The sequence below is a fragment of the Mandrillus leucophaeus genome, unplaced genomic scaffold, assembly GCF_000951045.1.
Source record: "Mandrillus leucophaeus isolate KB7577 unplaced genomic scaffold, Mleu.le_1.0 Scaffold20, whole genome shotgun sequence".
NCBI classification, from domain to species: Eukaryota; Metazoa; Chordata; class Mammalia; order Primates; family Cercopithecidae; genus Mandrillus; species Mandrillus leucophaeus.
Genome location: NW_012102032.1, coordinates 2036773 through 2052165, shown reverse-complemented (window position 1 = coordinate 2052165; position 15393 = coordinate 2036773). Strand labels below are relative to the sequence as shown.

Genomic DNA, 15393 nt, shown 5'->3' with positions numbered 1-15393 from the left:
TTTTTTTTTTTTTTTGAGACAGGGTCTCACTCTGTTGCCCAGGCTGGGGTGCAATGACATGATGTTGGCTCACTGCAACCTCTACTTCCTGGGCTCAAGCAATCCTCCCGCCTTAGCCTCCTAAGTAGCTGGGATTACAGGTGCCTGCTACCATGCCCAGCTAATTTTTGTACTTTTTGTAGAGATGGGGTTTCACCATGTTGGCCAGGCTGGTCTCGAACTCCTGGCCTCAAGTGATCCACCTGCCTCAGCCTCTCAAAGTGCTAGGATTATAGGGATGAGCCACTGCACTGGCCCCCTTTTTTTTTCTATACAATGAATATGGACGATTTATCCAAAAGTAATATAATGCTAATTTTTTTTTTTTTTTTGAGACAGGATCTTAGTCTGTCACCAGGCTGGTGTGCAGAGGCACTATCACAGCTCTCACTGCAGCCTTCACCTCCTGCCCTTAAGTGATCCTCCCACCTCAGCCTCCCAAGTAGCTGGGACTACAGGCCCATGCCACCACACCTAATATTTTTATTTTTTGTAGAGATGGCATTTCACTATGTTGCCCAAGCTGGTCTCAAACTTCTGGGCCCAAGCAATCATCCCACCTCTGCCAAAGTGCTGGGATTACAGGTGAGAGCCACTGTGCCTGGCCCTATTTTATACTATTATTTGTTCTTTCCCTGAGGGACATTACAAGGTCTAGATTGTTCAGTTTTCCTTTTTCTTTTTGATAATGGGTCTCACTCTGTCACCCAGGCTGGAGTGCAGTGGCACCACCGTCATTGGTCACTGCAGCCTCAAACTCCTGGGTTCAAGTGATCCTCCTGCCTCAGTCTCCCTAGTAGTTGGGACTACAGGTGTGCACCACTATACTTGGCTAAAGTTTAAAATTCTTTGTAGAGATGGGGTCTCGCTATGCTATCCAGGCTGGTTTCGAACTCCTAGCCTCAAGCGATCCTCCTGACTTAGCCTGCCAAAGTGCTGGGATTACACATACGTGCCACTATGCTAGGCCTTGGTTTTCTTTGTATCACAACAAGAAGTAGCAAACATGATACTTGCTGAAGTCATGATAAAATGAACCCAGAAAATCGCCATAGAAAAACAAAGCTAATAAGAATAACGCCCTTTCAGCCAGGCACAGTGGCTCACACCTGTAATCCCAGCACTATGGGAGGCCGAGGCGGATGGATCACTTGAGGTCTGGAGTTTGAGACCAGCCTGGTCAATATGGTCAAACCCCATCTGTACTAAAAATACAAAAATCAAGCAGGCGTGGTGGCGCACGCCTGTAATCCCAGCTACTTGGGAGGCTGAGGCAGAGGTTGCAGTGAGCTGAGATTGCACTACGGCACTCCAGCCTGGGTGACAGAATGAGACTCTGTGTCACACACACACAGAAAGAATAATGCTCTTTCAACTTCCTGAAAAATTTCTAACAAAATGCTTGTCACAGATACAACTGGTTGTCCAGCAATTCCTGCTCCTTAGCAATTCCTGTTCACCCCTTCTTCCTTAGTATCAATTCCCCTAAACTTTAACTGAAATTGCAGTGAGGCGTGGCCCAGAACTCAGTCCCAGTCAATGGGACAGAAATTCGAGTGTGATATGGGACTTTCAGAAAAGGAGGCATGCCTGGCCAGGCACAGTGGCTCAAGCCTATAATCCCAACACTTTGGGAGGCCGAGGTGGGCGGATCACCTGAGGTCAGGAGTTTGAGACCAGTCAGGCCAACATGGAGAAACCCCGTCTCTAGTAAAAATACAAAAATTAGCCAGGCGTGGTGGCGCACACTTGTAATCTCAGCTACTCAGGAGGCTGAGGCAGTAGAACTGCTTGAACTTGGGAGGCGGAGGTTGCAGGGAGCCGAGATCACACCACTGCACTCCAGCCTGGGCAACAGAGTGAGCCCCATCTCAAAAAAAAACAAAAAACAAAAAACAAAAAAACAAAACAGGAAAGGAGGCAGGTCCTTCTCTGCTCATTTCTATAAGGAGGCAGCCAGATGGGAAAGTAAGGGTGACAGGGCAGGCAGATGTTCAGAATACAATTCTTTTTTTTAAAATAGAGACAGGGTCTTGCTCTGTTGCTTAGGCTGGAGGGCAGTGCCACAATGATGGCTCACTGGAGCCTTGACCTCCTAGGTTCAAGCTATCCTTCTGCCTCAGCCTCCCAAGTAACTGGGACTATATGCATGTGCTACCACACCCGGCTAAAGGAGTTATACTTTTATCTTGTTTAAACCACTTCTATATTGGTGTCTAGTCACATACTAACTGATACCATGGTCAAATTTTGCCACTAAAACACATAGTTATTACTTTCCTTTCTCCAAGAATACAGGGACTTTTAAAAAACCATTTGTACCATATAGCATGTACATGTGCAAAATGTAAATCTTAATTTTCACCTGAATTTCTTACCCACATCTGCACTTTGCACATCTTTCCCACGAAGAATGACCAAGTTAGCAATGGAAGTGTTAAAATGCAGGTCCTTGTTGAGAGACATTTTACCAAGAGAAGAAGGTCCTGATAAAGAAGGCCGCACATGCCAATCAATACCTACCAAAAGAAAAAAAAAAAGCAAGAGATTTTATTTTATTTACTTAGTTTTCTGAGATGGAGTCTCACTCTGTTGCCTAGGCTGAAGTGAAGTGGCGTGATCTTGGCTCACTGCAACCTCCATCTCCCGGGTTCAAGCGATTCTCCTGCCTCAGTCTCCCCCAGTAGCTGGGTAGACAGGATTAAAGGTGTGTGCCATCACACCCAGCTAATTTTTTTTGCATTTTTAGTAGAGACGGGGTTTCACCATGTTGGCCAGGCTGGTCTCGAACTCCTGACCTCAAATGATCCGCCTGCCTCAGCCTCCCAAAGTGCTGGGATTACAGGCGTGAGTCACTGCACCCAGCCCAAAAGCAAGAGATTTTATAAACGGCTCTGAACGAAAGGAGGAAAATGGTCTTGTGGAATGTGTATGTTAGTTTTTTTTGGACAGGGTCTCGTTATGCCACCCAGGCTGGAGTGCAGTGGCTATTCACATGTGTGATCATAGCTCACTGCAGCCTCAAACTCCGGGGCTCCAATGATCCTCCCGCCTTGTCCTCCCATGTATCTAGGACTATAGGCATTATTTTTCCTGTCTAAAAGGGAGGGTCTATCAATTCTCCTATGCCTATTCCACTAGAGTCTGTTGGGGCAAAAAATTGTACTCAAAGGGCTATCTTTGAGTACAAGATATCTTAGGATGGGTGTGATGGCTCATGCCTGTAATCCTAGCACTTTGTTGCGCTATGGTGGGAGGATCTCTTGAGCCCAGGAGTTCAAGACCAGCCTGGACAAAATAGTGGTCTCCTCTTCTAAAAAAAAATACAAAAATTAGTCTGGCATCTGTGGCATGCACCTATAGTTCCAGCTACCGGAGAAACTGAGTGGGGAGAATTGCCTAAGCCCAGGAGGTCGAGGCTACAGAGAGCCGTGATCGTGCCACTGCACTCCAGCCTGGGTGACAGTGCGAGAAGTCTCACTTGAGGAGTATAAATCCATGCTGCTTTTGGAGGATAAGATTTTGGACCAATGTGCTAATGGTATGTAACTATTGGGGGCCTTGGGATGGGAAGAATGTACCGTGCATGTGGGAGGACATGACTTAGGGACAGCGCAGAGAACAGCAGTCAGCCTCCAACATGATCCCAATCATCTTCGCTTCCTGGTATTCAAGCCCTGGGGGAGTATGCTCTCACACTGGAGAGGGCTGACCTTAACCAAAAGGATGTTGCAGAAATAACTTCCAAAGCTAGGTCACGAAAGGCATTAACTTCAAGGCCAGGCATGGTGGCTCACGCCTGTAATCTTAGCACTTTGGGAGGCTGAGGCAGGCGGATCACTTGAGGTGAGGAGTTCAAGACCAGCCTGGCCAACATGGTGAAACCCCATCTCCACTAAAAATACAAAAAAAATTTAGCTGGGCGTGGTGGCAGGCGCCTGTAATCTTAGCTACTTGGGAGGCTGAGGCAGGAGAATCATTTGAACCCGGGAGGCAGAGGCTGCACTGAGCCAAGATCATGCCACTGCACTCCACCCTGGGCGACAGAGCAAGACTCTGTCTCAAAAAAAAAAAAGGGGGGGGGGGCGCATTAACTTCTGCCTTGCTCCTTCCTGGATCACACATTCTCCCTAAAGGTAGAACATGTAGAAACAGATAGTGATGGTGATAGAAATGGGGTAAATCTTTACATAGAGGCCAGGCATGGAGGCTCATGCCTGTAATCCCAGCACTTTGAGAGGCTGAGGTGGAAGGATCACTTGAAACCAAGGGTTCAAGACTAGCCTGGGCAACATAGTGAGACCCCCAACTCTCCAAAAATAAAAGAAATAACAAAATTAGGCTGGGTGTGGTGGCTCATGCCTGTAATCCCAGCTCTTTGGAAGGCCGAGGTGGGCAGATCACGAGGTCAAGAGATCGAGACCATCCTGGCCAACATGGTGAAACCTTGTCTTTACTAAAAATACAAAAATTAGCTGGGCGAGGTGGTACATGCCTGTAGTCCCAGCTATTCAGGAGGCTGAGGCTGGGGAATCGTTTGAACTCGGGAGGCGGAGGTTGCAGTGAGCCAAGATTGTGCCACTGCACTCCAGCCTGGCGATAGAGTGAGACTCCATTTCAAAAAAAAAAATAAATAAATAACAAAATTAGTCACTTATGGTGGTACACACCTGTAGTCCTAGCTACAGGAAGCTGCAACGGGGGATCACTTGAGCCCAGGAGTTTGAGGCCGCACTGAGCTATGATTGCACCACTACACTCTAGCCTAGGTGAGAGTGAAACCTGTCTCAAAAACAAAACGCACAAAATCTTCCCACAGAGCAGAGAATATATGAAGAGTTATAAAACTAGATCCTTCAACCAGGCTTATGCCATATATATTTTTATTCATATACTATTCATACACGCGTATGAAAACATTTATATGTTCAAACTATACAACTGTGAAAAAATGTTGACACCCGGCCGGGCGCGGTGGCTCATGCCTATAATCCCAGCACTTTGGGAGGCCAAGGCGGGCGAATCACGAGGTCAGTTTAAGACCACCCTGGCCAATATGGTGAAACCCCGTCTCTACTAAAAAAATACAAAAATTAGACGGGCATGGTGGTGCGCACCTGTAGTCCCATCTATTTAGGATGCTGAGGCAAAAGAATCGCTTCAACCGGGAGGCGGAGGCTGTAGTGAGCTGAGAGCCACTGCACTCCAGCCTGGGTGACAGAGCGAGACTCCATCCCCCCCGCCAAAAAAAAAAAAAGAGAAAGAAAAAATGTTGACACCCTAAAGTTCCACATGGGAACTCAGCAAACTGTGGTTTATTGACCTAAGAGAGCTCAGAGCAGCACGTCTCACAGGACTCTAAGGAACATTGTGTTCCTTACCGTATTAACAGGTATAGCTAGAAAAACAGGTACTGTGGCCAAAAAATTCAGGAAGCACTATTTTTACATGTAAACTTTTTGCTTGCCTCCAAACCTCTGGCACTATAATCTAAAATCCGTAAGATATTACAAATAAATGTTGAGAAAATCTACTCTGATAGTATAAAAACCTAACTTATTTTAATCTGTGGTATAATGTACGCTATTAACACCTAGTAGTGATTTCTAGTTACACATGACAGACTGAACATGTCAGTTTCCTGCCACTCTCTCCTCAGATCCTGCTTAATCAATAAAAGGATAACCATAAACAAGAAAAAAAGGGAACAGGAGAGAATATAACAGCAACAAAATTTTGGAAGCTGGAGAGCAAATGAACTACTGGTTACTGACTGCACAACAAGAAAAAGCTAAAAAGTTTGCCCACAGTTGAGGTCCTGGAAGTAGACCAGACGCTTTTCACAGTGGAAAAAAGGCTGGGTACGGTGGCTTACGTCTGTAATTCCAGCACTTTGGGAATTTGAGGCAGGCGGATCGCTTGAGGTCAGGAGTTTGAGACCAGCCTGGCTGACATGATAAAACCCCATCTCTACTAAAAATACAAAAATTAGCTAGGTGTGGCGGTACACATTGGTACACTGGTAGTCCCAGCTACTTGGAAGGCTAAGGTGGGAGGATCACCTGAACCCGGGAGGTGGAGGTTGCAGTGAGCCAAGATGAGGCCACTGCACTCCAGCCTGGGTGACAGAGTGCAACTCCATCTAAAAAAAAAAAAAAAGAAAGAAAAAAGAAAAAAGAAAATCGAAGTGGGAAAAAAAACAGGAGGATTAACTAAAAATCTGTTTGAGAGGCAGTGAGAGCCCCTTCCCCACTCCCTGCGGCAGCGGGAATGTGCTCCTCTACCCTAGAAGGAGGTTTCTGCTGTGAAAAGGTTAAACCTGGGAGGCTCTGGCCTCAGTGACACCAGGCACAGCCCTGTAGAGAATCTTTGGAAACCCAGGTCACAAAGTAGAAGCTTTCGCAGGAAAGCTTGACAGTCCATGTCTTCCCCGTCCAGCTCTGAAGAGGCTGGCAGCCAGGCTTATCATGCGTTCAGGAAAGAGATGGATGAGGAAGCAACTGATCAAGAGATAAGATACGCTGAATATGGTATTTCAAAGCCCAACAACAAAATGGCCAGGCAGATCGCCTTACTGTGAAACCCACACAAGTCTGCAATGTCCATAAGGGTCCATTCAGTGCTCAGAGCAATTAACTCAGCAAATAATCACTGAGTGTTTACTGTTCCAGGCTCCAAAGATGCAACAGTAAACCAAGTAGATAAAAACTTACCTTCTATTGAGATAAACCAAAGACCCATGTCAAGTACGTTCAGAATACTGGGGACAAAGAGAAAATCCTAAAAGCTTCAAGAGATAACAAAATAGGATTGGAAATCAGAACAACATGAGACTTCCCAACAGCAACGCTGCAAGTGAGAAGATGATAGAGCAATGCCTTCGAAATACTCAGCGAAAAGAAAATGATTCCCAACCTAGAATCCTATCCCTGGCCAAACTATCATTCAAATGCAATGGCAGAACAGAATGATGATATTTATTTATTTTTATTTATTTATTTTTGAGACAGGGTCTCACTCTGTCGCCAAGGCTGGAGTGCAGTGGCGCGATCTTGACTCACTGCAACCTCCCTCCACCTCCCAGGTTCAAGTGATTCTCCTGCCTTAGCCTCCTGAGTAGCTGGGACCATAGACGCCCGCCACCATGCCCGGCTAATTTTTTTTTGTATTTTTAGTAGAGACAGGGTTTCACTGTGTTAGCCAGGATGGTCTCGATCTCCTGACTTCATGATCCGCCTGCCTTGGCCTCCCAAAGTGCTGGAATTACAGATGTGAGCCACTGCGCCCAGCCAGAATATATTTGTAGCCTCAAACACTTTACTTTCCTTGTACTCTTTCTTAGGGAGCTCCTGAAAGGTATGGTCCATCAATATGAGGGAATAAATCAAGAAAGCAGATTTGAAATCTAGGAGGTACAGATATAAATCAGGATGAGGCAAGCAGAGATGCCAGAGCTGGCTGCTTATCAAGCCTGGACAGCAGTAAGTCCAGAATGGAATGGGAAGATAAAGGCCTTCCAGAAGGATGTCTCTAAGCAGATAATGCAAGTAATCGATTACCTGATGGGTTTAAAAATATTGATAAAGAGTTCTTTCTTTTGTTGTTTTTGAGACAGGGTTTTGCTCTGTTGCCCAGACTGGAGTGCAGTGGCATGATCATGGCTCATTTTAAACTCAAACCCCTTGGTTGAAGGGATTCTCCTGCCCCACCGTCCCAAGTAGCGAGGACGGTGCATACCACTATGCCCAGCTAATTTTTTTTTTTTTTTTGAGACAGAGTCTCGCTCTGTTGCCCAGGCTGGAGAGCGGGGGTGCTATCTCAGCTCACTGCAAACTCTGCCTCCCGGGTTCAAGAGATTCTCCTGCCTCAGCTCCTGGGTAGCTGGGATTACAGGTGTGTGCTATCATGCCTGACTGATTTTTTGTATTTTTAGTAGAGATGGGGTTTCTACTACATCCATATTAGCCAGGATGGTCTTGATCTCCTGACCTTGTCAGCCTCGGCCTCCCAAAGTGCTGGGATAACAAACGTGAGCCACCGTGATGGGCCAGCTAATTTTTTTTAAATTACTTTTTTAGAGATGGGGTCTTGCTTTGTTGCTCAAGCTGGTTTTGAACTCCTGGCCTCAAGCGATCCTCCTGCCTCAGCCTCCCAAAGTGCTGAGCTTACAGGAGTGAGCCACCACATCTGAGAAGGGATTCATTTTTTACAGAAAAGTTTGAGGATAAATTGGTGATAGGTACAGGGAATATCAACCAAATAAATACAATGATTAACAACTCCAGGAGGGAAAAATAAATTGTACACACAAAAAAATATAATCTATGTACACAGTACAAGGCTCTACTATGAATTAATATTTACACAGCAAAAGTAATACAAACATTGAAAACTGATCTAACTCCCAAGTATGTTAGGAGAAAGGATGAAGGTAAATATGAGTGTGTGTGAGTGTGCACATACGTGTCAGTATATATATATATATATGAATGTGGGAATGTGTGTGTGTATGTGTGTGTGTAGAGGGAGTGTAAGATGATTCAATTCTCAATTTTCTTTTTTTTTTTGAGATGCAATTTCACTCTTATCATCCAGGCTGGAATGCAGTGGCACTATCTCGGCTCACTGCAACCTCTGCCTCCCAGGTTCAAGCAATTCTCCTGCCTCAACTTCCTAAGTAGCTGGGATTACGGGTGCCTGCCACTATGCCTGGCTAATTTTTTTTGTATTTTTAGTAGAGAAGGGGTTTCACCATGTTGGCCAGGCTGGTCTTGAACTCCTGACCTCAGGTGATCCACCACCTCGGCCTCCCAAAGTGCTGGGATTACAGGCATTAGCTACCATGCCCAGCCCAATTCTCAATTTTCACACTAGGAATGCAAGAGATAACAACATAAGTAAAACATTTATAACTGTGGAGGAAAATTCTAGATGAAATAGCTAAAAACGTTGAAAGTAGTTTCATCTGTATAATGGGGAGGTGTAGGATTGCTGTTTTCCTTGTCATAAAATCATACCAGACATTACTTAACTTTTTTCTTTTTCTTTTTTTTTTCTGAGAAAGGGTCTCACTGTCACCCAGGCTGAAGTGCAGTGGTGTGATCACAGCTCACTGCAGCCTTGACCTCCTGGGCTCAGGTGATTCTCCCACCTCAGTCTCCCAAGTTGCTGGGAATACAGGCCCATGTCACCATGTCCAGATAACTTTTTATATTTCTTGTAGAGGGGTTTTGCCATGTTGCCCAGGCTGGTCTCGAACTCCTGGGCTCAAGCGCTTCTCCTGCCTTGGCCTCCCAAAGTGCTAAGATTACAGGTATGAGCCACCATACCTGGCCCATTACTTGACCTTTTAAAAAACTGAGATATAATTGGCCAGGCGCGGTGGCTCACGCCTGTAATCCTAGCACTCCGGGAGGCTGAGATGGGCGGATCACGAGGTCAGGAGATTGAGACCATCCTGGCTAAGATGGTGAAACCCCGTCTCTACTAAAAATATAAAAAATTAGCTGGGTGCAGTGGCGGACGCCTGTAGTCCCAGCTACTCGGGAGGCTGAGGCAGGAGAATGGCGTGAACTCGGGAGGTGGAGGTTGCAGTGAGCCAAGATGGCGCCACTGCACTACAGCCTGGGTGACAGAGCGAGACTCAGTCTCAAAAAAAAAAAAAAAAGTAAGATATACTTTAAATACAGTGCAATGTATGGATTTAAGTATATATTTAAGTGAGTTTTGGCTACTTGATTTTTAAAACTATGTTCATTACTTTGATTAAAAAAAAAAAATCTGGCACTCATTTGAAATGTCTTTTGGTAATGAAACTGTGAAGTGATTAAGAAACCCTCCTAGGATGCCCTGGTGAGTTTCTGCCGGAGTCTCCCTAGCCGGAAAAAAGGTCCATTATCTCAACTACTCCAAGCCAGTAGACAGTCTCAATATAGAGACTCCAGGACGGACACTTTTTCCAGTTTGTGGGCTGCATATTTTGGACTACTCTTTACCTTCCTCCATCTTTGCATTAGAAATGAGCATCTGTCTCAAATGCTTGAGCAGGCCAGCCCAAGTAAATGTGCTGTATGCCAATGAATTCTCAGACATGTGAGGCACGTTACGAATACTCAGCATCTTGAATTCAGGATGGGGAACTAAATGCTCCATTAAGTCTCCTGTAAAGAAAAAAAAATATCTGAACTAATTTTTTTTTATTCCACATTGTTGCCAATGGTCTACATAAAACCATGATTTGAAGGTTTTCTGGGCCAAATGTTTTTTTCTCTTCTTAGACCAGAATTATTTAATCTTTAATATGAATACAATTTCAGAGACAATGTCTATTACACACCACCTCTTTGCTTCATTTTAGCACCGACTTGAGCATGAGCGAGAAAATACACTTTGCCAAAAAGCAAACTACAATTTAGAAGCTGAATAACTGTAAATGTGAATGAAATATTTAGGTAAACTCCAGGAAAACAAAGTAAACATGAGAATTGATACGCTTTTCCTGTCATTCTATGTTCACTAAATATTGTTCTATTCTTTCTTTTTTTTGAGACGGAGTCTTATTCTGTCGCCAGGCTGGAGTGCAGTGGCGTGATCTCAGCTCACTGCAACCTCCGCCTCCTGGGTTCACGCCATTCTCCTGCCTCAGCCTCCTGAGTAGCTGGGACTACAGGCACCCGCCACCACGCCCAGCTAATTTTTTGTACTTTAGTAGAGATGGGGTTTCACCATGGTGGCCAGAATGGTCTCGATCCCCTGATCTCGTGATCCACTTGCCTCGGCCTCCCAAAGTGCCGGGATTACAGATGTGAGCCACTGCACCCACCCCACTAAATATTCTTTTAGGAATATTACTAGTTTTTTTTTTTTTTTTTTAGTAGGGACAGGGTTTCACCATGTTGGCTGGGCTGTTCTTGAACTCCTGACCTCAGGTGATCCACCCGCCTCGGCCTCCCAAAGTGCTGGGATTACAGACATGAGCCACTGCGCCTGGTTCAAGATTTTTACATATTGTATCTGGTTAGGTGATAATCAAAACCTGTTAATATGAAAGTTAATATGAGCCAGGTGTGGTGGCTCACGCCTGTAATCCCAGCACTTTTGGAGACTGAGGTGGGCAGATCATGAGGTCAGGAGTTTAAGGGCAGCCTGGCCGACATGGTGAAACACCGTTTCTACTAAAAATATGAAAATTAGCCAGGCATGGTGGCGGGCACCTGTAATCCCAGCTACTCGGGAGGCTGAAGCAGGAGAATCGCTTGAACCTGGGAGGCGAAGGCTGCAGTGCATCGCGCTCCAGGCTGGGGGACAAAGCGAGACTCTGTCTCAAAAAAAACCAAAAGTTAACATGAAACTCTATTTGGAAAGAAGACGAGATTAGATATTCCTTAAGACAGGAATGTGCCTATCTTTAGAAACTTGTATTTACGATGAAATAGAATTAAGGAGAAAGGCTAATTTCCTTTACATTCACAGCTGTCTCATATATTTATAGAAAATACCTTGAGGATAGGGAAAAATATATTACCATAATATGAAACAAACTTTATACCATTGAGTACAAACTCATAATATACATCCTAAAGAAAGAACAAATTTTGACACAAACATCTATAAGATGCTACACAGGTAGGCTTGTGCGAATGGAATGTCCTCTAAATGTAGAATTCTTTTCTGTAAAATACCTACAGTTGAATTCTACTGCATAGCACAAGTAAATATACAGTAGTCAGAAAATAATTCCTGAGCACTATGGCATGAATTCTTTTTTTTTCTTTTTAGACAGTGTTTTGTTCTGTTGTCCAGACTGGAGTGCAGTGGCACAATCAAAGCTCTGCAACCTCGAACTCCTCGAACTCCTGGGCTTAAGTGACAGCCCCATCTCAGCTTCCCTAGTAGCTGAGATTACAGGTGCGCACCACAATGCCTGTTTTTTTTTTGTTGGGGGAACGGAGTTTCGCTCTTATTGCTCAGGCTGGAGTGCAGTGGCGTGATCTTGGCTCACTGCAACCTCCCCCTCCCAGGTTCAAGCAATTCTCCTGCCTCAGCCTCCCAAGTAGCTGGGATTACAGGCATGTGCCACTACACTCAGCTAATTTTTTATTTTTGACTCCCAACCTCAGGTGATCTGCCCGTCTTGGCCTCCCAAAGTTTTGGGATTACAGGCATGAGCCACCATACCCGGCCACTTTTTAAATTCTTAGTAGAGATAAGGTCTTGCTACACTGCCCAGGCTGGCTTCGAACTCCTGGCCTCAAGTGATCTTCCCACCCTGGCCTCCTAAAGCACTGGGATTACAGAAGTGAGCCATGGTGCCCAGCCAATGCATGAATTATTAATTGTTGCAATCTGCTCTCCCTTCCAGCTTTCTTGTTCAGCTACTCTTACCTTAACCATTGTGTGTGTGTGTGTGTGTGTGTTTTTTTTTTTTTAAACAGAGTCTTGCTCTGTCGCCCAGGCTGGAGTATAGTGGTGCAATCTCAGCTGACTGCAACCTCTGCCTCCCGGGTTCAAGAGATTCTCCTGCCTCAGTCTTCTGAGTAGCTGGCATTATAGGTACCCACCACCACACCTGGCTAATTTTTGTATGTTTTGTAGAGCCAGGGTTTCAACATGTTGGCCAGGCTGGTCTCAAACTTCTGACCTCAGGTGATCCACCCACCTCAGCCTCCCAACGTGCTGGGATACAGGCGTGAGCCACCCCGCCTGGCCACCTTACCCATTCTTAAACCTCCTTGAGACCTTAATCCATGGAGTGCCTGCCTTTCAATCAGTCTTCCTCTTTCTGGCAAAATCCCAGTCTTGGGCCAACCCCACTCCTCACCTTCTGTCAGAGCACAACTATGGAAAGTCACGCCACATGGCAGACTCAGACCTCTTTGAATTCCCAATCTCCACACACTATGGTGACGCCCACATTGACAACTCTGGATGAGACGGGAAACCTCAGGAAGGTTCTGAAAAGGGGAGCAACAGGATCTGACTTACGCTTTTAAAAACTGCAAAGCCAGAGTTCAGTCTGGCTGCCGTACTTAGGAAAAGGCTAGGGCTGGGTGCAGTGGCTCACGCCTGTAATCCTAGCACTTTGGGAGGCCGAGACGGGCGGATTATTTGAGATCAGGAATTCGAGACCAGCCTGGCCAATATGGTGAAACTCCGTCTCTACTAAAACTACAAAAATCAGTTGGGCATGGTAGCATGTGCCTGTAGTGTAGTCCCAGCTACTCAGGAGGCTAAGATAGGAAAATTGCTTGAACCCAGGAGGCGGAGGTTGCAGTGAGTCAAGATTGCACCACTGCACTCCAGCCTGGGCAACACAGCGAGACTCTGTCTCAAAAAAAAAAAAGAAAAATCACTGACTTGTACACTTTAAATGGGTGAATTGCATGCTAGGTGAGTTATATCTCAATGTGGTTTCTATTAAGAAAAGAAAGAGAGAGAAAGAATCCTGAAGAAGAGCAGTGGATACCCATTGCCCTTTAGCAACTTCTCAGTTTTTCAATAAGACAGTTCAGAGAACTAAGCAGATGTGAAGAAAGGGTTTTGAGATAAGCAAGACTTAAGTGTATCTTCAGGTAGAGGAGACAGAAAGAATAAACTTTGAAGCTTTCAGAACATAAGGCTTTCCTATAATTAACATATAGAGGGACAAATACCTAGTGGATTTCGTCTGTAGTGAAATGAGCTTTCTGCAGAATAAGTAGGCTGGAACACACTTCCCAGCTGATGTGCGAGGACTTGATTGATATCACTAAAGGATATCTGCTTGATATTCATCAGTTTTGCACAGATCTTATGGACGGCATCATTCTCATGAACAAGGAGGGCGTCTGAAGATCGGTACAAGTGAGAAAGTGTCAAAATGGAGTTGTAGTTTTGAACAATAACCTGGAGAGGAAAAGGTCAGAAAAAAGAAAGGTAGGAGAGAATAATGGTTAAGATTACAGATTCTCAAGGCATCCTGGCTGGGTTCAAATCCGGGCTCTGTCACTTTCTAGCTGTATGATCTTGGACAAGTTTTTTAATCTCTCTATGCTCGGTTTCCCTTTTTTTTTTTTGAGACAGAGACTCGCTCTGTCACCCAGGCTGGAGTACAGTGGCACCATCTCTGCTCACTGCAACCTCGGCCTCCCGGTTCGAGATTCTTGTGTCTTAGCCCCCTGAGCAGCTGGAATTACAGGCTTGTGCCACCATGCCCAGCTAATTTTTGTGTTTTTAGTAGAGACAGTGTTTCACCATGTTGGCCAGGCTGGTCTCAAACTCCTGGCCTCAAGTGATCTACCTGCCTTGTCCTCCTAAAGTGCTGGGATTATAGGCATGAGCCACTGTGCCCAGCCAGTTTCCTCATTTCTAATGGCTTCCTAGAACTGTAAGGATTAATGACACAATGCAAGTTAAACACTTAGAACAAGGCCTTTTATGGGCACAACAAAAATTGGCCATTATTTTCATACTTATTTCCTACTTCATTTCTTGTAGTGACTTGTGTCGCCTGATTTGTTTCTTCAACTAGGTTGATCAACAGGAAATTGGCTTATATAGAAATTTTCAAGCCAGGCGCAGTGGCTCACACCTGTAATCCCAGCACTTTGGGAGGCTGAGGTGGGTGGATCACCTGACATCGAGAGTTCGAGACCAGCCTGACTAACATTGAAAACCCTCGTCTCTACTAAAAAGACAAAATTAGCCGGGTGTGGTGGCGGGCACCTGTAATCCCAGCTACTTGGGAGGCTGATGCAGGAGAATCGCTTGAACTGGGGAGGCGGAGGTTGCGGTGAGCCGAGATCGCGCTACTGCACTCCAGCCTGGGCAATAAGAGCAAAACTCTGTTTCAAAAAAAAAAGACATTTTCTCCCAATGTGAAGAAATAAAAATTACTTGAAGGTGGCAATGGCACCATGAATCCCAACATGAGGTCAAGGTGTCTGCTTTATATACTGGAATAAGAGAGACATTCTCAGGAATCAGTTCCTGAGAGAAGCAGCACAATCACCTTCTCTGACTTTTTATTTGAGACAAAGTCTTGCTCTGTTGCCCAGGCTGGAGTGCAGTGACATGATTTTGGCTCAATGCAACCTCCGCTTCACAGGTTCAAGTAATTCTCCTGCCTCAGCCTCTCGAGTAGCTGGGACAATAGGCAGGAGCCAAAATGCCTGGCTAAGTTTTGTATTTGTAGTAGAGACGGGGTTTCGCCATGTTGGCCAGGCTGGTCTCGAACTCCTGGCCTCAAATGATCTGCCCACCTTAGCCTCCCAAAGTGCTGGGATTACAGACATGAGCTCCTCGGCCTGGCCATTCTCTGAAAAAAGAATCTTTTTTTTTTTTTTTTTGAGACAGAGTCTCGCTCTGTCGCCCAGG

The 15393-nt window shown here is 45.3% G+C and overlaps 1 protein-coding gene across 1 annotated transcript in view; it reads right to left on the bottom strand.

Annotated features, from left to right (window-relative positions):
- Window positions 1–15393, bottom strand: part of TUBD1 (tubulin, delta 1) — a 32854-nt gene that overhangs the window by 7136 nt on the left and 10325 nt on the right. The window contains exons 5-7 of the mRNA XM_011979168.1: window positions 13692–13923; window positions 10035–10199; window positions 2405–2558 (exon numbers count right to left, since the gene is read on the bottom strand). Of these exons, the coding sequence (XP_011834558.1) occupies window positions 2405–2558; window positions 10035–10199; window positions 13692–13923 (551 nt within the window). The remainder of the gene's footprint in view (window positions 1–2404; window positions 2559–10034; window positions 10200–13691; window positions 13924–15393) is intronic.